This window comes from Microcaecilia unicolor, chromosome 5, assembly GCF_901765095.1.
Source record: "Microcaecilia unicolor chromosome 5, aMicUni1.1, whole genome shotgun sequence".
Lineage (NCBI taxonomy): Eukaryota > Metazoa > Chordata > Amphibia > Gymnophiona > Siphonopidae > Microcaecilia > Microcaecilia unicolor.
The window spans coordinates 209,418,708-209,442,842 of record NC_044035.1 but is presented as its reverse complement, the minus strand read 5'-3'; the positions used below and the strand labels follow the sequence as shown (position 1 = coordinate 209,442,842).

At 45.3% G+C, this 24,135-nt stretch overlaps 1 protein-coding gene across 1 annotated transcript in view; it reads right to left on the bottom strand.

Annotated features, from left to right (window-relative positions):
• The window catches only part of ARL2BP (ADP ribosylation factor like GTPase 2 binding protein), a 332,657-nt gene that overhangs the window by 76,394 nt on the left and 232,128 nt on the right, over positions 1-24,135 (bottom strand). The window contains exon 5 of the mRNA XM_030203732.1: positions 1,869-1,954. Within this exon, the coding sequence (XP_030059592.1) occupies positions 1,869-1,954 (86 nt within the window). The remainder of the gene's footprint in view (positions 1-1,868; positions 1,955-24,135) is intronic.

Here is a 24,135-nt window from a genome sequence, read left to right as displayed (position 1 = left end):
CTGCTATGTCAGGAAAAAATAACCTCTCCCACAATCCCCGTGAGCTTGCCAAATCTCAGAAACACTGGAGCAGCAGTTGGAGATGGAAAAGCACAAAACATCAGTTTGCTCACTTTATACAATACTAGGAAAAAAGGCCAGTTTCTGAAACAAATGAAACGGGCACTAGCAAGGTTTTCCTCGGAGGGTGTATGTTTGAGTGAGTGTGTGTGAGAGTGACTGTGTGAGAGAGAGAGTGAGACTGGGTGCGAGTGTGTCTGTGAGAGAGAGAGAGTGTCTGTGAGAATGAGAGTGTGTGCCAGGGCCCCCGCCTCCCTCCCAGTTCCAGGGTCCCTCCCCCCTCCCTCCCAGTTCCAGGGTTTTTCTCCCCCCCCTCCCTCCCAGGGTCGTCCCCCTCCCCCACGCCCTCCCAGTTCCAGGGTCCCGCTCCCCCCTAGTTCCAGGTCCTCCCTACCTCCCAGTTCCAGGGTCCCCCTCCCCCCTTCCTCCCTCAGTCACCTTTGGGGGAATACCTTACTGCAAGGCCCCTGCCTCACCCTGTACTCTCATCTGACAGGATTCTGTGCTCTCTGCTTGGTTCTCTCATTCTCTCCTCACTTTGAAAAAAAAATCTGTGAACCATAAAATTTATTTTAAACAAAGAATTTGCGGAGAGTTAGGGAGTTAGTTCCTGCCTGACTGACTGCTGCTGTTTTCAGAGCCAGAGCATTTCCCTTGGCTCCAGCTGTCAGTGCTGCGCTGCAGGGGGGATCAGCTAGTAAGTGCCGGCTTTGGTTTTTTTGTAGCGGCATGGCGATTCGGGAGGGAGTTGGTCGGGGAGGAGGGGGAGGTCCAAAGTCGAAGAGGAGAGGGCGGATGTCTGAAGTCGGACAGGAGAGGGAGGTTGTGGCAGTGTGCATCAGTCCGTTGGTGTGCCTCGTGCTGCTTTCATGTGATTGGTCAGTGTCTCTGGTGACGTACCAGGAAGTACTGACTTCAATTCATGAGATGAAGAGCACGAATGCCTCAAGGTTTAAGTGCCACGGAGTCAGCTTCAGAACGTTGGAGGTGCTTTTTATTATATAGGATTTATTTTTTATTGTACTGTTTCAATTTCAAGAACTATGTATATTTAAATCAAATATACACAAAATAAAGCTGCTATGGCAGGCCTGCCCCTACCATGCATACACAAAAAGATATGGCACCTCAAATAGGGCACACAGGGCCTAAGCTTCCAGCCACTGTAGGCTTGGTACAATTTGGGTTTCTTTCTCAAATTACATCATGTAGACTCGCAACCCCCAAATCTCAGTCTCACAAATTTATATCTTAAATAAAACAAATTGAAGATGCTCACTGGTAAATAATTCACATTTCTTACAAATATATATTTGTGCATTTTCACATGGGCCATGGGTCACAGGGCCATCTTGACTTACGGTTTGTTTGATGATCCACAAAACGGCACACTGTGTCTGCTTGGAAAAATGGCAATGAAGGCAGAAAGAGATGATGCCCCCTGGGTCCTCTAAAGGCTACAGTGGGTTGCTGCAGGGGCAGTGCTGAAAGCTGCCTCTCTGACTAGTGGAACCTTTTCTCTGTTGTATCCTGCTGCTCAGATTCAACCTTCTGTGGGTGGGACGAGTCAGAAGAAAGGTCCCGATGGCCAGAGAGGCAGCTTTCAGCGCCATCTCTGCGGGGACCCACTGCAACGTTTTGAGGAGCCCATGGGTAGGTGAGAAGTTTGGGGGGGGGGGGGGGGGGGGGAAAGAGAGATGTCAGTTTTTTTTGCTATATTTATCTGCTTTTATTCACAAGGAGCACAAATCCAAATGCATTCAAAATACCTCACAAATTGAATCTAGACAAGCAAAAAGACAACTTACTGTAAAGATGCAGTGAAAGATGTCATATTAAAGCTAGGAAGCCTCTTGATCAGCTGTTGTTCAATGTATTTCTCCACTAAAGAAATCTAAAACATTAAAAAATTACGAATACTGTTTGAGAAGCAGATTATAACCACCATATATTTAAAAAGAAAACGTATAAAATCGCTGCTGACCACTGATACATACCAAAACTACTTTTACAATGTACAGACACACGCCTCTGTATTTGACTGCACTTGGTTTTCACTGAGATGGTAATGGAATGTGCATCCCAAAGATGTCCAGAATACATTTCCTTGCAGCTTTTTATTTTTTAAGCTCTTCGTTGATAGCATAACTACAGACACATTCAATACTAAATTATCTATGCAGGTTCAATTAAACACAGCAAATGGGATTACAAACCTTATAAGTACTGTTCAAGGTCAAAATGTTCAGAGTTAAGAGAATTAGGAAAGAAAGACGGAAGTCCAAAAGACAGCCGGCGTGGTTGAAAAGTGAGGTGAAGGAAGCTATTAGGGCTAAAAGAAACGCCTTCAGAAAATGGAAGAAGGAACCGTCTGAAAATAACAAGAAGCATAAGGAGTGTCAAAGCAAATGCAAGGCGCAGATAAAGAAGGCCAAGAGGGATTATGAAAAAAAGATAGCATTAGAGGCAAAAAAACAGTAAAAATTTTTTCGGTATATTAAAAGCAGGAAGCCGGCAAAAGAATCGGTTGGGCCGCTGGATGACCGAGGGGTAAAAGGGGCAATCAAGGAAGGCAAAGACGTAGCGGAGAGATTGAATGAATTCTTTGCTTTGGTCTTCACCGAGGAAGATTTGGGTGGGATACCGGTGTCGGAAATGGTATTTCAAGTGGATGAGTCGGAGAAACTTACTGACTTCACGGTAAATCTGGAGGACGTAATGGGGCAGTGCAGCAAACTGAAGAGTAGCAAATCTCCTGGACTGGATGGTATTCATTGTAGAGTACTGATAGAACTGAAAAATGAGCTTGCGGAGCTACTGTTAGTGATATGCAATTTATCCTTAAAATCGAGCGTGGTACCGGAAGATTGGAGGGTGGCCAATGTAACGCCGATTTTCAAAAAAGGTTCCAGGGGAGATCTGGGAAATTATAGACCGGTGAGTCTGACGCTGGTGCTGGGGAAAATGGTAGAGGCTATTATTAAAAACAAAACTACAGAGCACATCCAAGGACATGGATTACTGAGAACGAGTCAGCATGGCTTTTGTGTGGGGAAATCTTGCCTGACCCATTTACTTCAATTCTTTGAAGGAGTAAACAAACATGAGCTGGTTGATATTGTGTATCTGGATTTTCAAAAGGCGTTTGACAAGGTACCTCATGAAAGGCTACAGAGGAAATTGGAGAGTCATGGAATAGGAGGAAATGTCCTATTGTGGATTAAAAACTGGCTGAAGGATAGGAAACAGAGAGTGGGATTAAATGGGCAGTATTCACAATGGAGAAGGGTAGTTAGTGGGGTTCCTCAGGGGACTGTGCTAGGATCGCTGCTTTTTAATATATTTATAAATGATTTAGAGATGGGAGTAACTAGTGAGGTAATTAAATTTGCTGATGACACAAAGTTATTCAAAGTTGTTAACTCGCGACAGGATTGTGAAAAATTACAGAAAGACCTTATGAGACTGAGCGGCTAAATGGCAGATGACGTTTAATGTGAGCAAGTGCAAGGTGATGCATGTGGGAAAAAAGAACCCAAATTATAGCTACGTCATGCAAGGTTCCACGTTAGGAGTTACGGACCAAGAAAGGGATCTAGGTGTCGTCGTCGATAACACACTCAAACCTTCTGCTCAGTGTGCTGCTGCGGCTAGGAAAGCGAATAGAATGTTGGGTATTATTAGGAAAGGTATGGAAAACAGGTGTGAGGATGTTATAATGCCTTTGTATCGCTCCATGGTGCGACCGCACCTTGAGTATTGTGTTCAATTCTGGTCGCCACATCTCAAGAAAGATATAGTAGAATTGGAAAAGGTGCAGCGAAGGGCGACGAAAATGATAGCGGGGATGGGACGACTTCCCTATGGAGAAAGACAAAGGAGTCTAGGGCTTTTCAGTTTGGAGAAGAGACGGCTGAGGGGAGACATGATAGAGGTATATAAAATAATGAGTGGAGTGGAACAAGTGGATGTGAAGCGTCTGTTCACGCTTTCCAAAAATATTAGGAGTAGGGGGCATGCGATGAAACTACAGTGTAGTAAATTTAAAACAAATCGGAGAAAACGTTTTCTTCACCCAACGCATAATTAAACTCTGGAATTCGTTGCCGGAGAACGTGGTGAAGGCGGTTAGCTTGGCAGAGTTTAAAAAGGGGTTAGACGGTTTCCTAAAGGACAAGTCCATAAACCACTACTAAATGGACTTGGAAAAAATCCACAATTCCAGGAATAACATGTATAGAATGTTTGTACATTTGGAAAGCTTGCCAGGTGTCCTTGGCCTGGATTGGCCACTGTCGTGGACAGGATGCTGGGCTCGATGGACCCTTGGTCTTTTCCCAGTGTGGCTTTTTCGTATGTACTTATATAAAGTATCAAACACCATGTAAAATGGATTTGTCTTGTTGGGCAGACTGGATGGACCATTCAGGTCTTTATCTGCCGTCATTTACTATGTTACTATGTCTTGGTTATAACCATATATGATCCCCAAGTACTGCTGATAGTATTCAACTTCTCAGTCAAGATATCTTCCCCTCCCCTCCCCTCCCCCCTATGCTGCACAGCACTCTTACTTGCAGTAATCTACAACACTGGAGTTGCCAAAGCTTCAACTGTCTTTTGCCATTTGTGAGACACAGACCGTAGAGGTCTGTCTGGCATCAGCCTTAGTTCCCCCATGCTGGATTTAGCCAGTCTTCCTCAGTCTTTTGACACTTGTGGGATGCAGACCATAGAAGTCTGTCTGATTTTGGCTTTAGTTCCCACTACTCTTGCCCAACATAACATCTCAACAGCCGTGTTGTATTTCCATCCTCTTTCTATTTAGGCATCCCCTGTGTCTGTCCCATGCATTTTTGAATTTGTCACCGTTTTTTACCCACCACCTTTCCTGGAAGGGTGTTCTAGGCATCTGTAATGGAAGTGAATTTTAAAAGATTGCTTTTCAACCCTGTCTTGTACGACCATTGCACCTGGGGTTTGTGTTGTTGATTAGAAGTAATTCTGTTTCATTCATTGTTTAAGTGTCATCTTAAAGGATTGCTTTTCTATCCTGCTTTTGTCCAATAATACCCTCTGAAATCTTGTTTTTCTGACCAAAAGTAACTTTCCTTGTGAATATAAAAATAAGTTGGAATGTGAAAGATAAGGCATCTCTCTAACCGATTCAGTTTGTGCAGGGGGGAAGCAGGATATGCTCGAAGCCAAGAGATGAACCACCTGGCCAGTGGGCTGTTTACTTGGGCCGGAAGCATGTGACTGCATCCTCATGTACATTCTGTAGTTTTCCCTTAGAGGCGTTCCTGTAACTTTCCATAGTTTTGGACATGAGATCAGTGTCTAATAAAAAGGGAGGGCTTGTCACAGCACAGTGGGGTTCATCTGTGAGCACGTACGGGCTGCGCAGAAATCTGTTGTTCCTGGTCAAAAGCTCCTAGCTCTTTTGATAACATGAGCTTGGATGATGAGAGATCAGTGATGTTCCTGGTCCAAAAAGCTCCTGGCTCTCGCTGCAACGGACCTCCCGGCTGATGAGATAAGGGCCTGAGCTTCCAGAACCAGTGATGATTGTATGTATGTAATTATTGTTTCTTTCCTGGTCAAAGAACTCTTTGCATTGCTTAGATGTAGAGACCAGTGATGTCATGATTGTTTATACAGCTAACCATTGTGTTTCTATAGCTAATTACTGTATATGTGCTAACCAGTATATATATGTATATATTAACCAATTGTAGAATCTAGCTTCCTCTAATAAAGGTTTCATTACTCATCACGAATCCAAAAGAATCCACGGTAATTATTGGATAGTCTGTGTTAGTGAGACAGGCTGTAAATCCATAGCAGATCAGCATCCACTACCCTGATGTTACTCCCAAGTCTATCTCCTGCATCCTCCATTCTTGTCCTCTAGTTCTACCGCCCCTATGTCTTTGGAAGAGGTTGGTATATTAATACCTTTCAAGTACTTAAATGTCTGTATCATATCACCTCTCTCTTTCCTTTTCTCTAGTGTAGACATATTCAAGGTCTCCAGTCTGTTCTCATACATCTTTTGGCACAAACCCTGTATCATTTTGTCCTTTTCCTCTGAACTATCTCATCTTTTTATATCTTTGAAGAGATACAGCCTCCAAAACTAGACATAATACTCCAAGTGGAGCCTCATTAGTGATTTGTACAGGAGCATCAACACCTTCTTTCTTCTGTAGGCTATGCTTCTCTCTATGTAGTCTAGCATTCTTCAAGCAACAGCCACTGCCTTGTCATATTGTTTTGCTGCCTTGAGATCCTCAGACACTACTACCCCAAGGTCTTTCTCCTGATCCATGCAAGTCAGTCTCTCACCCCCTAGCACATACTGCTCTTTTGGATTTCTACACCCCAAGTGCATCACTTTGCACTTCTTCGCATTAAATTTTAACTGCCAAACATTTGACTATTCTTCTAATTTTTGTAAATGAATTACCAACTGATCCCACTGCTGTTTCCTACACTGAAAGAACATTCTTTTCCAACTCTATATCTTAAGTTTTTGTTGAGCCACATGTTAGATATTTTGTAACCCCTGAGCCTTCAGCTCCCCCAGAGATTCTAGCACTTGATTAAACTTTAAATTCACTGAATAGCTAATAATGAAGTTTCCACCAAAGCTCCAGATATTGATGACAGTAATGCAGGAGGGAGTTGTCTACCTCTTTCCTCAGCTGTCCAACAACTACAAATTCTGTTCTTCCAACCATTGTGCTTTTCCACCACTGGTTTTTGTCAGTACAAAGATCAAAATAGCATCCAGCCTGTATAGATTGTGTTCTAGAATCCAACCTGGTCGCTCCCCCACTCACACTCCACAGCTGAACATCTTCTACATCAACATCAGGCTCTGCATCACTCAGAAAAGTTGCCAGAAGTTCTGGAGGCAGGCGATTGGGGCTGAGAGACAATGCCTCACAAAAAGCTTGCCCCAATACTTAATCTGCTTGTAGCCGTACAAAGGAATCTATCTTCATTTGGGTAAGAGACAGAAGTCCCGGTTCGGTCCAGGGAATATACCTGAATTTTTGTGTTTGCTCATCACAAGGCAAATAAACCAGCATAATCCTCTGCATGCTAGCTGTTGCCTGATGCCATGTTGACTACACACCCCAGATTCTGTGCTAATGCTTTTACTGACTATAAATGTGCATTTATGTTTGAAAATTCAAAGTATGCACATAGTTCCAAATCCTACTCCAACCCTACCTTAAGGACGACTTCTTCCTATAGCAGGTAAAATCAGGACTTAATTTCTGGGGAACAGCCTGGAACATAGTTCTACCAAGTCTTTTCATATTGCTGAGCCAGAGCAGCAAGTGGGTTGTGCTCCAGGCAATCTGCAGGGAAGAGGAAAAGCAGGAGTGAGCCTGGAGCAGACAGAGCAGAGAATAGTCACTTTGCTCCCTAATTCAGTCTCTTTTCTCCTGTTGCTCCTGATCCTGGCCCATTCACTCCAACCCTTGCTCCACAGTTCCATTTCCTTTTTGTCTCCAGATTAAGCCTTAGGTAAAAATATGTGTGAAGACTGGGAGAAAAGATGGCCACTGATACGGGAGGACGCCTGCCTCACTGCTCTTTCTGAGCTCCACTAACATGGGAAAGTGGAAGGGGAAGATTAGAACCTACCTAACAGGGTTTCCCCTAATCTCTCTGCTGGGCTCATTAAGGTGGTTGTGCTACGAGGAGGAGAGGCTGCTCCAAGAGAGGGCAGCTTGAAGATGGAAACCTGTCTGAGGGTGGGGCAGCATTTTCCACCTGCCAAACTGGACTTGAAGGTGCTGGCAATAATGCCATTGAGAATAGCGCTGAAGTTGAATGTGTCTAATAGGATCTCTCATTAAGTTACCTGTTTGGAATTCTTAGTGCATAATTTTCTTAGGAGTGGAGGAGTAACCTAGTGGTTAGTGCAGTGGACTTTGATCCTGGGGAACTGAGTTCAATTCCCATTGCAGCTCTGGGCAAGTCACTTAACCCTCCATTGCCTCTGGCACAAAAGAAGTACCTGAATATATGTAAACCGCTTTGAATGTAGTTGCAAAAACCTCAGAAAGGCGGTATATCAAGTCCCAATTTTTTTTTTTTTTTTTTTTTACATTTGTACCCCGCGCTTTCCCACTCATGGCAGGCTCAATGCGGCTTACATGGGGCAATGGAGGGTTAAGTGACTTGCCCAGAGTCACAAGGAGCTGCCTATGCCTGAAGTGGGAATTGAACACAGGTCCTCAGTTCCCCAGGACCAAAGTCCACCATCCTAACCACTAGGCCACTCTAATTCCTCTTATTAATGAGAGATTATTTCTTTCATTGTAATAATTTTGAGTAATGTAAGCTGATCTTCAAAATGAAAAAGATGTAGGTATGAAATGGTTCTATGCAAATCATTTACCCACATATAGAATAGGTAATTTTATAAAAGTACTTTTGTGCAGATAAAGCACTATTTTACCCATAGAAGGGCCCATTTATTAATTTGCAGTAAAATGTTGCAATTACTGCAAATCCTCTGCATTAAGTGCCCCAGCATACATTTAATGAAGAAACACATTTATTTTGTGCTAACTATACTGAAAACAACATGATACAGTTAACACCAATTGAGGTGTTGATGTGGCAGCTAATGTGAAACAATTAACATGGAACTCACAGTAATCAACTCCTTGTTAAGTGTAAGGTGCAGTCTCTCCCATTACATTAGGCACATGGGCCCTCATGATCAAAAGCAAACTCCGGCGTTAGAGGCTGTTAATGCCATACTAGCGCCGGAATTTGCTGCCGACCCATGATCGGAGCCCTCGAGCGCGTGAAACGCACTCGCGGGCTCGTAGCGCAAGTAGCATGCAAAGTAGCTTGCAAATGCTTGCTAATCAGCGCTTAACGCATTCACCCCCAATGATCAGCATCCAGCGCGCCAAAGATTGGGTCGCTGGCCGCGGCAAACTCAACGCCAGCTCTGAGCTGGCGTTAGAGTTTGCCGATCATTGGGGAGGAATGGTGAGCCCTGTCCAGCATGCAGTTGCATGCTGGCAGGCGCAATAGGCAGGGCAGGGCTGGGCAGGGCGCCGCCATTTTGCGGTGGCGTCGACTGAAAGAGGAGGGAGGCAGGCTGCGTCCCTCCTCCAACTGTAGATCTGTTACCAGAATGTAACAGGATCAATCTGTCCTCTAGTGGTGTAGGTTGTGTATTCTTGTTTGGTGTGTGTGTCTTTTTTCCGCCATTGTAGGGTTGCGTTTAGTTTATGGTGGTCTGACCATGGTATAGTCGTCCATTTTGTATCTATAAGTATAAGGTTAGAGTCTAAGGATAGTTTGTATGTAATGAGGTCAATTGTGTGTTCTTTGACATGTGTAGCTTGCATATTAAGCAAGCTAAGGTCCCATAGTTGTAGGAAGTCTTTGCACTCACGTGCATTGGTTGCATTAGGGTCTTCCAGGTGTAGGTTTATGTCCCCTATTATGAGTAGGTTAGAGTTGGATACACATGTATTCGATATAAAATCCATAAAGTTTGACTGGCATTCTTGCCAGTTTCCTGGTGGTCTATAAAACAGGACCACGCTTAGTTGGTTGAGCAAGGTAGCACAATGGATTCTAACTGAGGCGATTTCAAATTCTGGTGTTATAGACTCAGCAGTTGTTGTTACGGTGAAATGGGATTTATAGATTAGTGCTATTCCACCTCCTCTTTTTTCTTTCCTTGTCCAGTCTGCAATTTTGTAGCCCAGAGGGCACAGTTCTAGGATTATGGGGTCTTTGTGATTGTGGATCCATGTTTTGCCGATGAGTGCTAGGTCAAGATTGTCTGCTGTGATCCAGTCAGTTATTGTTGTTGTTTTATTTACTACTGATCTGGCGTTTATGTATCCCACCTGAATGGTTTGGTAGGGGTCTTTTATGTTCGCAGTTGTGATGATTTTCTTCAGTTGTCTGTTCTCTTGTTGTGTAGGTTTATTATGTCCTTTCTTTCCTTTGTGGTATGATTGACCCCGTGGGGTGGTTTTTTTCATTATTTTGACTATTGTTATTCTGGTGAGGTGTGTTGTGCCTGGGTAATCTAAAGGGGTTAAGTATTGTGGGTGTTGTTGGTGGTTAGTGTTTGGTGAATTAGGGATATTGTGTAGGTTATTAGAATTAGTTTGGTGATAATCATTTTGTTGTTTCTCTATGGGATTCCCTTTAAGGTGGGAGTGGTGATTATTATTATTTTTTTAATAGGAGTTTTCTAGGTGTCTGTGAGGGTGAACTTAAAGTTATTTCTACTCACGTTTCTCGTCTGGTTCTATTTTCAGCATGTGAGGGTGTGAGATAGTAGAGAATTTTTTCTTTGTCATTTTCATATCGGGCAACAAAAAATGTGGATTCCACTGCTTATATCTGTAGGACAACTTGCAAATGGTGATGTTTTTAGGAGATATTGTTTTTACCTTATTGGTTAGTCTCTGTTTCCACTTTTCTGCGTTTTTCCGTGATGGTCGGCTGCAAGGTCGGGATCAGCACTTTAGAAATGTCAAGTAGTAGTAGTAGTAGTAGCGATGCCATCGGGTTGTTCCTTTTCTCCTCTTACCTGACAAGTTCGAAAGGGGTTTATTAGGCTGGAGTGGAAGTGATCCTGTCTGGTCTGTTGTAAGCCAGGAAGCTGCTTGGTTAGTCTCTGTTTCCAGTGCTATGTGCAGCCGTCATTGGCATTCACTCATATCCTAGCAGTGAGCTTGTGAGCTTATGAGTCTTTAAAGGAGTTGGAGTGGAAGTGGGCCTAGCTGGACCTCTTTGAGCAAGGAAGCTATATGGCCAATCTCTATTTCCACTGTCCTGCGTTGCTGATACCGAGTTTCACTCAAGTCACAGCCAGTGTGCTGCTGCGGCTCGGGGAAGATCACTGCCACTGGGATCACAAGAATAAGGTGGTGGTGGCGGTGGGGGGACGCTGCCAGGGTCCACTGTATCAGTAGCAGGAGGTGGAGGTGGAGAGTAGAATGGAAATGGCACAGATGGGAGTCCTTGCCGCTCCGATCTCTGTTCCCCCCAACACCGTGCTCCGTCTGGGTCGTCGGGCAGTGCTTCCACCGGTCGTCTCGCCTGCGCTGGGTCGTGTGCGGATCAGGTGTTCGGCTCGCCTTGGGACCAGGTGTTAGATCCCTGGTTACGCCATGTGCGGTGGACCGCAAGCACACCTTCGTAGCGAGGTCGCAGACCTCACAGTGAGGCCGAGCCAACCGGATACGGAGCAGTCCCTCGGTCGCTGTTGGTGTGGGGGGCGTTGCTCGCGCTGGCACACTGTACCAACCTCGCGGGGTGTAGCAGCCGGGAGCCTGACCTCAGCCGCTCTCGGGCTCCAATCTGTCCAGGGAATCTCCCGGTCGACTTGCGGTCGCTCCTGCCGGGCCGCAGCAGCCGGGAGCTTGGTTCCAGCTGTTTTCGGGTCCGGTCGGTCTAGGGTCGATCCAGGGACTCTCCCAGTCGGCTCACGGGGATAGGCGCCAACAGTCGCGGTTCCTTCTGCGAGTGGGGAGGATGGGGACGCGAATCGGCCCGGTTCTTCGGCCAAGTCCAGGTAAGGTCCGGGGAGGTCATAGTAACATAGGGCTTGACCTCTTACCCGGTCGCCATCTTAGACCATTTATCTATCCAGCACTGCAAGATAACCCTTTTTGCTAACACTAGTGCCAAAAGGACGAATTTACATTGGTGGGCAGAGAGCCCCTGTCCTACCAGTTCAACGTCTGATCCTAACAGTAATATACCATATGTCCATTCCACCGGAACCTGAAGGGCCCCTTCCAGTTTCCCCAGAACTCCCTTCCAGAAACCCCGCAATACTCAACATTCTAAAAAATGATGCACTATGGTACCCTTACCCCTTTGACATGTCACATTCTTCTGAATCCCACAGACCCAACATCTTACCCTTACTTCTTGTGACATATGCCATATGTAAAATTTTGAATTGGATTTCATGAAGCCCTACATTGGGGGTAATTTTAAAAGCCAGGTGGAACATCTAGATAGTTCTTTCTCTGATATCTCCTTTCCTATCAGTGAACTCCATTGCTGTGCTAGCTGGGCAAAAGAGATTATCGGACTCCATGCCAGTCGCACCTTAGACCAATATGACAGTCTGTTGTGCTCCGTTGGCAGCTGCATGAAGTTATCATCGAGCTTAGTAAATGTCGGATACTCTTTACCTTGGCGTCTCAGAGATTGCACATAGTGTATTAGCTGTAAGTGAGAAAAGAATAACTGCTGCGGCAGCTGCCACTTTGCTTGGCACTTCTCAAAGATGGGAGACTGCCGTCTCCTGCTTCTATCAGCTGGCCAACATAACGACATCCCCCTTGAGCCCATTTTTGAAAAGATGATGATTCCCCTGTCCCGCTAGGAACCAAGGATTATTCCGTATCTCTAAGAATGGGGAGACTCCTCCTGCCCCCCCCCCCCCCACTTCCCCCACCACATTGCCAAGCTAATCTTAGTGGGCAATAAGCCGAGACAATTGGACCTGTGATCCAATATTATGTAGGCCCGAGAAGAGCAAAAACGGCTCGGCTTCATGTTCAGACATCGACCGGTGCGAACACCCGCACCCCCGTGTGTATTTTGTGGATCCATCTTAATGCTGCTGCAACATTATATATCTAAGATCCGGTAGCTTTACCCCCCCCCCTTCGTTCCTATCCCTGACCAACATTGTAACCAATACGCACCCTCCGATTACCCCAAATAAAAGAAGAAATCATACCCTGGAACTTTCTTTCATCCTTGTTTTTTTATCCATATGGGCATCATCTAAATTGGGTATAAGACCTTGGGGAAAAGCACCATCTTCACCAGTGCTACTCTGCCCAAAAAGGAGATGGGATATTCCCTCCATCTACTACACAACCCCCGGATTACTTCCAACTTGTCACTTACATTCTTTTTATACATCAGAGGGAAATCCAAATACAAGTATACTCCTAAATATTTCAGGGGGCCTACCGACCAGGTCAAGGGGAAGTTTGGAAGTTGTCTACACTCACAGTTAGAAGACAGAGCCATCGCCTCTGACTTCTCAAAGTTGATCTTAAGGCCTGAGAACATCCCGAATTGCTGGATTAGCTCGATAAGTAGGGTAAGTCCCCGCGACGCATGGCCCAAGAATATTAACATGTCATCTGCAAAGAGGTTAACTTTGTATTCCTGCTCTCCCACCTGTATCCCCTGCAGTTCCACCAGTTGTCATATCTTGCAGGCCAGGGGCTCAAGCGCCAGAACAAATAGCACAGGGGACAAGGGATAGCCCTGTCACGTGCCTCTTTCTAATGCAAATTTATTAGATAATTCTCCATTTATCAGTATTTGAGCTGTGGGCTTGCTATACAGCGCTCTCACCCCCGGAAAGAAACTCCCCATATATGCCAAATTGTGGAAGAATCCAACACAGATGGTCCCATAGTATTTTATCGAACGCTTTTTCCGCATCGAGGCTCGCAACGATTACGTCCCCCGGCTTTCCCCCCCTAGCCTGCATAGCGCTCAGCGCCCTCAGGATGTTTGTAAAGGCATACTTGCCCGGGACAAACCCAGTCTGGTCCCCATGAACCAATGAGGGAAGGACCCTCCCCAATCTAGAAGCCAAAATGCTGGCAAACATCTTGATATCCTGATTTAGTAAAGAAATCGGCCTGCACAAACCCAGCTGTCCTTATCTCTCCCTGGCTTTGGCAGTACTACTATGGTAGCATGGGTTAAATCTCCCACATCCTGGCCCGGTGTAATCAGAGCCTGCCCCAGTTCACCAAGGGGCCTATCATGTGTACCCCAAGATCTTATAAAACTCGGGTCCTAAGCCATCCGGCCTAGGCGCCTTCGCCAATTTGAGCCTCTTGAGTACAGCCTGAATTACCTCCCCTTTTATGGCGCATTTAATACATCTAGCTTATCTGGGGCTAATGCTGGAAGACAGAGTTCTTTAAAGAAATCTGTGCGTTTCCCTGAGTCGCAGTGTCCCGAATCATACAGCGTTTGATAAAAGTCCACAAAAGTTGCCTGAATGTCTGATTCCATTTCACACATCTTCCCCGACTTAGCTTTAACGTGCGAAATCACTTGCTTCGCAGGCCTATTGCGAACTAAACTCGCTAATAATCTCCCTGCCTTGTTGCCCCACCTATGGAGTTTGTATTTGTATAACTGAATATCTCTCAGGGCCCTTTGGTTCAAAATATCATCGATGCTGGTTTTCAAATCTTGAAATGTACCCTTTGCCTCCTGATCCCTCCTCAACACTGCCACCCTAGAATCCTGCAATTGTTCAGCAGGGAAAGAACTTCCCCATCCCATTTTTTCCTCATGCATGACATGTATTCTATAATCTTTCCCCGCGGGAATTATGCTGGGGAATGAGAGGCAGGCAGCGATAGCGTATGCTGATGACATAATGCTGCTGCTGGAGGACCCGCAAGTATCCTTAGAGAAGGCGTTAGAAATAATAGCAGAGTTTGGAAAGCTGGCAGGGTTCTCCTTAAATTTACAGAAATCGTGTGCTTTGGCCTTAGATGAAAAATTGGAACAACGGTGGAGAGGGCAGTTTCCTCTTAAGTGGGTAGTGGGTACCTTGAAATACCTGGGGGTACTGATTACTAGAGATCTTGAACAATTGTATAAAACTAATGTGGAACCTCTGATAGAGATGACTAGACGGAAACTTGTGATGTGGCAGGATCTGCCTATATCGCTATGGGGGCGGATTGCATTGGTTAATATGATCCTAATACCAAAATGGTTGTATGTATTCCAGCTGCTACCATTATATCTGACAAAGAAGGATGAACGGGTGGTAGATAGGTTGATACAAAAGTTTCTTTGGAGAGGGAAGCGACCTAGACTTGCCATGGGAGTTTTAATAACTCCAAGAGAGGGTGGTGGTATGGGCCTTTTGAGTCTAAGAAATCTCACGATTGCATGTTCAATGAGGCACATAAATGATTGGTACAGGGGAACCTCGGACTTCTCTCTTACAGAAGTAGAAACATCTTTAATTGAAGGAGTGCATTTTAGTCACTTGTTGCACTCAGGGGGGCAGTTACCGCGGGGGGCATTCCAGCGTCACCCACTTTTGAAATCTCTAAGAGCCACTTGGAGATGGTTGTGTAAGAGGCATCATCTCTCAGCTAAGACCACTCCATTCCTCTCCATCTGTCAAAACCCGGCTTTTCCACCAGGAAGGGGGCGTAGCGTATTTGGAGCCTGGGCAAATAAGGGTATTGTATACATTAATCAGGTAATTAATGAAGAGGGTCACATTAAATCATTTAGTGACTTACAGAAGCAATATGGGATCTCCCCGGTACATTACTTTGCCTATTACCAACTACAGCATTATATTTCCTCACTGCTTTGGACTGATCTAACTGAGGATGTAACTGACATTCTAGCGGAGAATTATTCTTTAGGCTCACAAATGTCGGTCCCTTTGAGGTACCATCATCGACAACTAAAGGATACCATGGCCGAAATAAATTATGTGAGATTGGCCATGAGTTGGAAGACTGATTTAGGGTGTGAGATTACCACTGACCTCTGTCGCTTATATATAAAGGGTATATACATGTTGAGACTCTCTGTCTACCAGCGGGAAAAATTATACCGCTTTATAATGCGAATGTATATATCGCCAAAGCGGGCCATGCTAGCAAACATTGGGGGGACTGGGGTCTGCCCGAAATGTGGAGTCAGAGACGCCTCCTTGGGGCATATGTTCTGGCATTGCCCTGTGGTGCGCCATTTCTGGCAGAGCCTGCTACAGAAGGTAGATGGAATATGGGACTGCTCGTTGGTTTATGACCCGCTGCTCCTTTTTCACCAGTTCAAGTATACCTCGGATCCTCCGGCAGGTTTCAAGGGATTTATGGGAATGGCCATTTATTTTGGCATCATATCTATTCTGAGGGCTTGGCTCTCCCCGTCGTGCCCTTCCTTACAAACTTGGAGAACACAAATGATACAACAAATGAGGATAGATAGATGCGGGGTGCGACAATGGGATAGTGTCCCTGGATTACGATTCAAGGCCAGATGGGAACCCATGTGGAATACCTTACCACATAAAGGGAAAAGTCACATATTAAATTTCTGACCCATACATTGGAACGGGATGGGGAGGGAAGGGGTAGAAGTTAATTGGGTAGGGTGGAAGGGGAGGGGAGAATAAACTGCCAAAGTACACTGAATGGCTTTATATGTGTGCTTAGATATCATTTGTTATATGTGTTAGTAGGTTGTATTTACCATGTTTGGTATGTATATTCTGATATTTTAAATATAACTATGTTGAGTGGTAAAACGTTGGGAATTATGGCACTTAAAAAGGATGGCTGTTTAATGGGGGGAGGGTGGGGGGGGGCAGAAATCAAAAAATTACTTAATGATACTGGATTCATGGTTGGTATTATTGCTTTTGTATTTTCATTGCAAAGTTGTCATAATTTGTCTTTGCCAATAAAAATGATTTAAACATAATCTTTCCCCGCATGACTGCCTTTCCTGCTTCCCAGAACACCACTGGATCGGTGTCTTGCGGATTATTATCCGCAAGATAATGCTGTCATTCTTCAATTAAGAAAGATTTGAATTCCGGGTCTAGGTATATGTAGGATTCATTCGCCATCCCCGCCTCCCTTTTACCCCTTAGACTACCCAAGTCTGCCCATACCATACTATGATCTGAAATTGCGCTCTCTTCAATGTCTGCCCTACGAGTCCTCGAAAATAGAGGAGATAATATATAATCTAATCAGGCCTGGACCTTATGCACATGAGAATAGAAAGTATAACCTTTTTCATCCAGGTGAAGGGCTCTCCAAATGCCCACTAGTCCCAACTCATGTTGTATTAATCCCACTCCTTTCCCCAACATTCCCTTAGGGGTCTCCTTGGGAGAATTACAATCCACAAGAGGATCCGCTGTGATATTAAAATCCCCCCCCCCCCACCAATTGATAGTCGCTAACGGGGACCAGGGCTGCCAACAGGGAAGAAAAAAGTTTTTGTGAATAAACTTTAGGAGCATATACTGAGCACATAGATACCCTTACTACCTTGCAAAATTCCCACCCAAATGACAAACCTCCCTTCTGGATCCTGAATAATTTTATGTCGAGTATAGTCTAGTCCCTTAATAATCATCACAGCTACCCCCCTCTGCCTGCTATTAAAAGAGGCAGATGCCATCTCCCAACCCACCCCTGCTTCAGCTTAGAATGTTCCAATTGCGAAAGATGAGTCTCCTGAATTAACAAAACATCCACTTTCATATGTTTACTGCATTGAAGCAATTTGATCTCTTGACAGGTGAGTGAATGCCATCCACATTTAATGTGGCTACAGGTAGACTAGTCATTCACCCGTCTCCGCCAATCTGCTGACAAAATGGTTCTGACTACATCTCGACCAAGGCGGCGTCCCAGCTGAACTGCCCTGAAGGAATACATAATATCAGCATCCATGAGAATGATGTCTCCCCCACGTCAGTACTACCTGCTCAGAACATAAGCACATAAGCACCGCCATACTGGGAAAAGACCAAGGGTTCACCAAGCCCAGCATCCTGTCTCCGACAGCGGCCAATCCGGCAACCCCCCCCCCCCCCCCCCAAAAAAAAAATTTATAATGTTCAATGGACTTTTCCCTCAGGAATCTGTCCAAACCCCCTTTAAATTCCGTAAGGCCAGCTGCTGTTACTACATTCTCTGGCAACGAGTTCCAGAGTCTAACTACACGCTGAGTAAAGAAAATCTTTCTCCTATTCGTTTTAAATCTGCCATATTCTAGCTTCATCTTGTGTCCCCTGTTTTTGTTGTTGTTTGAAAGTGTAAACAAACGCTTCACATCTGTCCGCTCTACTCTGCTCATTATCTTGTAGACTTCTATCATATCACCCCTCAGCCGCCTTTTCTCCAAGCTGAAGAGCCCTAACCTTCTCAGCCTTTCCTCATAGGGAAGTCGTTCCAGTCCCTTTATCATTTTCGTCGCCCTTCTCTGCACCTTTTCTAATTCCTTTATATCTTTTTTGAGATGCGGCGACCAGAATTGGACACAATACTCGAGGCGCAGTCGCACCATGGAGTGATACAACGGCATTATATCATCCTCGTGTTTGTTTTCCATCCCTTTCCTAATAATACTCAACATTCTGTGTGCTCTCTTAGCTGCGGCAGCACACTGGGGCAGACGTTTTTAATGTCCTATCAACGATGACTCCCAGATCCCTTTCTAGGTCCGTAACTCCTAACGTGGAACCTTGCATGACATAGCTGTAATTCGGGTTCCTCTTACCCACATGCTTCACTTTGCACTTGTCAACATTCAACTTCATCTGCCACTTGGACGCCCAATCCCCCAGTCTCGCGAGGTCCTCCTGTAATCTTTCACACTCCTCCTGTGACTTGACGACCCTGAATAATTTTGTGTCATCTGCGAATTTAATTACCTCACTAGTTACTCCCATCTCTAGGTCATTTATAAATATGTTAAAAAGTAGCGGTCCCAACACAGACCCCTGCGGGACCCCACTAACTACCCTTCTCCACTGAGAACACTGACCATTCAACCCTACCTCCGATCCCATGACTCTCCAGTTTCCTCAGGAGTCTTTCATGAAGCACTTTGTCAAAAGCCTTTTGAAAATCCAGATACACAATATCCACCGGCTCCCACATTGTCCACATGTTTGTTCACCCCCTCAAAAAAATGCAGTAGATTGGTGAGGCAAGACTTCCCTTCACTAAATCTGTGCTGACTTTGTCTCATCAGCCCATGTTTTTGTACGTGCTCATAATTTTATTCTTGATAATAGCCTCTACCATTTTGCCCGGTACCGACGTCAGACTCACCGGTCTATAATTCCCGAATCTCCTCTGGAAACCCTTTTAAAAAATCGGCAATAACATTGGCTACCCTCCAGTCTTCCGGTACCACACTCGATTTTAGGGATAGATTGCATATTACTAACAGTAGCTCTACAAGTTAATTTTTCAGTTCTATTAATACTCTGGGATGAATACCATCAGGTCCTGGCGATTTACTACTCTTCAGTTTGCAGAACTGACCCATTACATCCTTCAAGTTTACAGAGAATTCGTTTAGTTTTCTCCCGACTCGCCCGCTTCAAATACGTTTTTCCGGCACTGGTGTCACTCCCCAAATCCTCGGTGAAGACCGAAGCAAAAATTCATTTAATTTCTCCGCTACGGCTCGGTCTTCCCTGATCGCCCCTTTAACACCATTTTCGTCTAGCAGCCCAACCGATTCTTTAGCTGGCTTCCTGCTTTTAATGTATCTAAAAAATTTTTTACTATGTATTTTCGCTTCTAACGCTAACTTTTTTTGAAAGTCCTTTTTTACCCTCCTTATCTCCGCTTTGCATTTGGCTTGGCATTCCTTATGTTTTATCTTGTTACTTTCAGTCGGTTCTCTTCTCCACTTTCTGAATGATTGTTTTTTGGTTCTAATGACTTCCTTTACCTTACTGTTTAGCCAACCGGCTGACGTTTGGTCTTTTTCCCCTTTTTCTAATACGCGGAATATATTTGTCCTGTACCTTCAGGATGGTGTTTTTAAACAGCATCCATGCCTGATGCAAGTTTTTTACCCTGCGAGCTGCACCTTCAGTCTTTTTTTCACCGTTTTTCTCATTTTGTCGTAATCACCTTTTCTAAAGTTAAACGCTAGTGTATTTGATTTCCTAAGTTCACTTACTTCAATACCAATATCAAAAACTGATCATATTATGATCACTGTTATCAAGCGGCCCTCGCATCGCTACCACCCGCACCAGATCATGAGCTCCAGTAATGACTAAGTCTAATATTTTCCTTCTCTTGTGGGCTCCTGAACCAGCTGTTCCATGAGCCGTCCTTGATTTCATCAAGAAATTTCACCTCCCTAGCGTGTACCGATGTTACATTAACCCAGTCTATATGTGGATAATTGAAATCACCCATTAATATTACATTGCCCAATTTATGCGCTTCCCAAATTTCCTTTGACATTGCTGCGTCCGTCCGCTCGTCCTGGCCAGGCGGACGGTAGTACAATCCTATCACCGTCCTTTCCTCCTTTTTCACGTGGAATTTCAATCCACAAAGAATTCCAATAGGGGTTTGTCTCCTGCAGTATTTGCAGCCTATCCGAGTCAAGGTTCTCATTTACATACAGTGCTACCCCTTCTCCTATCCACCCTATCACTACAATATAATTTGTAACCTGGTATGACTGTGTCCCATTGGTTATCTTCCTTCCACCAGGTCTCAGAGATGCCAATAATATCCAATTTTTCATTGTGTGCAATGTACTCCAGCTCTCCCATCTTATGTCTCAGGCTCCTGGCATTTGCGTATAGAAGGGTGCCTAGGGAACTTTTCTCGGACCAGATATTTGTTCAGGCCCCTTAGATCTAGGATGGGACGCATCCCCCCTGTTTTCTTTTGCACAAGGAGTACCTAGAATAGAATCCCAGCCCTTCCTGCCCTGGTGGAACGGGCTCCAACCGCATTGGCGCTGAGAAGGGCAGAGAGTTCCTCTGCAAGCACTTGCCTGTGCTGAGAGCTGAAAGATTGAGCTCTCGGTTGGCAATTTGGAGGTTCGGATTCCAGATTGAGGGTGTATCCTAACCGGACTATTTGAAGAACCCACAGGTTGGAGGTTATGAGAGGCCACCTTTGGTTGAAAAAATGTTAACCTCCCTCCTGGTAAGTCATCCGGCATGGATACTGGTAGTGCGGCTATGCTCAATTGGAGCCAGTCAAAAACCCGTCCCTGGTTTTGCTGGGGAACTGCAGGGGCCTGCTTCAGCCACGCTGTTGATGAGAACGAGCGCGCTGGGGCAGAGCCTGAAACCGGCTGCCGAGAAGTAGGAGTGAATCTATGGCCCCCTAGAGGCGTAGGGAGCACCTGCCTTCCCTCTAAAAAACTTCCTAAATGAGGAAGTAGATGCAGAAGGGCGCCCGGCGGGGAGAGAGAGTCGTGTCGATATTTTGTGCCCTGGTCCCAAAAACAGTCCTGGAGCTGCCATAACTTCATTAGCCCTTCTTTGTTACCATCAACATAGCACTGTCCCCTGCGGCACTATAATGTGTCTCTCTTTGGATTAGCATAGTTGTTGTGCCATCAGCAGCAGCCATTATTCTTATGGAAGCTTTTCCAGAAAAGCCTTTAGCTCTTCTGCTTTGGTCAGAGTGACCGTGCGATTATCATGCGTGATCCGAACCCGCACAGGGTACTGAAAGGCAAATTTGATACCTTTTGTAAACAGTTGTGAACAGTATGGCGCCAGACGTTTCCTCTGTTCTGTTACTCTTACTGAAAAGTCTTGAAAAAGCAACAGCCGGACACCCTTATATTCGACCACCCGTTGTCTTTTAAACAGCTCTAGTATCTTGGCCTGTATTGGCATAGTTAAGATATCCTGCTATGACTGGCCTCGCCTTCCCAGAGTCCTTCCTTCGCACACCGATTCTGTGTACCCTTTCCACATGCACACGGCCTATCTCCGAAAGCAGTCCCAGGGTTTTCGGGATCCAGCTCTCGAAGTTCACTCTCCAGCACGGTTTCAGGAACCCCAATTATACGTAGGTTATTCCATCGTCCCCTATTATCCTGATCTTCCACTCTCTCAGGTAGTATATGGACCTGGGCTTCCAGAGCTTCTATTTGAGATTCTGCTGCTGTTAACAAGTCCTCCTGCGCTGAAATGCGCTCTTCTGCTAGCTGGATCCTCACCGCGTGTCCCGCCACACTGTCCTTGATTTCCTCCACTCCTTCGTGGAGCTTGGCCAATTTATCATCGAGCAGCTGGGATAGATTCCTGATGGAAACATGCACGGTGTCTTCCTGCAATCCCAGCGGCGCCGCGGAGATTTGTGGCGAGGAGGTTGGCGACGCCTTTTTACAACCGCGTTCGGCTTGTCTCGTCCCGGATGCGTTGATTTCACCAGCATTCCCCCTCTTCTGCCGCCCCGACAGCTTCTTTTAGCCTTACTACACCTCTCACTTGAAGGTCAGACCGATTACAGCTTGAAAATTCAGCAGTTGAACAAGGTATTGAGAGAAGGGGAGAGGAGCCGAGCCAGCAGACATCTGCTCAGGCTATTACCATCATGTGACCCCCCCCAACCCTATGCTTTCTAAGTCTCCGAGGCCTATAGACACCAAAAATATATCAATGGGTGCGCACCAACTCTGCCAAAAACCAGGCAAGGCAAATCTGGCTGTCATAGTATAACACTCATGAATCCATCGCAGCAAAGAGGCTACATTATAGAACTGTAAATCCGGAAGCCGCAATCCCCCCCTGGCCCTAGCATGGGCTAGTTTAGTAAAGGCAATATGGGGATGCTTGAGTGCCAAATAAAAGAACTAATAGCACTCCGATACAGCTCTTCCTCTCTGCGATACCCAAAAAGGCAACATCTGAAGTGGATATAATATTTTAGGGAGAAGTATCATTTTCACCAAAGCCACTCGGCCCATGAAGCTCACTGGGAGATCATTCCATCACATGCACAATCGACGCGTCACTTAGAGTTTCTCAATGATATTTTTCCTATACATCCATTCATAATCTGCACTTAAATGGACCCCCAAGTATTTAATCCCTGTTCGCACCCACCCCAGTGGAAAATTCACCAGGGAGATACTACTACAGGGAAAAGTGACAGGTAGGGCCTCAGATTTCCCGAAATTAATACGAAGTCCTGCAAACTGACCAAATTTCCAAATGAGGTTCATAACAACCGGTAATGTAGTGGTTGTGTTGTTGAGGAGTAGTAGCATGTCATCAGCGAACAGATTCACCTGATATTCAACGTCCCCCACTCGAATACCCTCCAACCCCTCCTCCTGCCGAATAAGGAGAGACAACGGTTCAAGAGACAACAGAAATAAAAGGAGGGGGGGAGGGCACCTCTGTCTAGTACCCTGGCCCAACGAGATAAGATCCACAAGGGCATCATTAATAATAAGTTGGGCTGTGGGATTAATGTACAATACCTGTACCCAATCCAAAAAAGCTCCTGAAATACCAAACGCTGAAGAACCCAAAATAAATACTGCCACAGTACTTTATCAAAAGCCTTTTCAGGGTCCAAGCTGGCCAAAATAGCATCCCCAGGTCGCCTCGCCCCTTCACATAGCACTCTACAAACTTTCAAGACATTGCTGATGCAAATCTATCAGATACAACCCCACTTGATTGGGATGCACAAGGAGGGAAAGGAGCGCTCCCAGCCTCTCCGCCAGAACACCAGCCAGAATCTTAAGGTGCTGGTTTATCAAAGAAATAGGGCGATACAACCCTACCAACTCAGGGTCTTTTCCTGGCTTCGGCAGCACCTTGATATAAAGTGGTTTAAATTAGGGCCCGTTCTCTGGGTTTCGCGAATATCCTCACACATACTAACAAAAGGGGGGATAAGAAGATCCTGAAAAATTTTGTAAAATTCAGACCCGGGATCTTAGCTAGTTTCAACCTCTTGATAGCCCTCTGCACCTCTTTACTGGTTAATGGTGCGTTGAGAGTGGCCACTACTCTCATGTGAGACTGGGCAAATGCAGTCATTGAAAAAGCTTCACATTGGGGTTCAGAGAAGGAGCCGGTGTCATAGAGGTGTAAAAACTGGCAAATTCTCGTTGTATGTCAGACTGCGCACACTGATGCCTCCCCATGGAATCCCTAATCTTAGTAATATAACTTTTGTGAGAGGGCGGACATACCAATGATGCCAACAGTTTATTGGTCTTATTACCCCACCTATGTAATTTATACTTATACAGTCTACTATTGTACATTGCCGGCTCATTTAAAAGACTCTGCAGCTCCTTTCTAGATACAAAACACAATTCTTCTCTATTGGGTGCAGCAAAAATGCATGGCGAGCAGCTCAAAGCCGATCCGCCGCTTCTAGAGTGGCCTGTTCCCTTTTTTTTATGAAATGAGGCGGTAAAGGCAATAATTTTTCCCCTAATGACTGCTTTAGCTGCTTCCCAAAATATATGGGGGTCCCCACA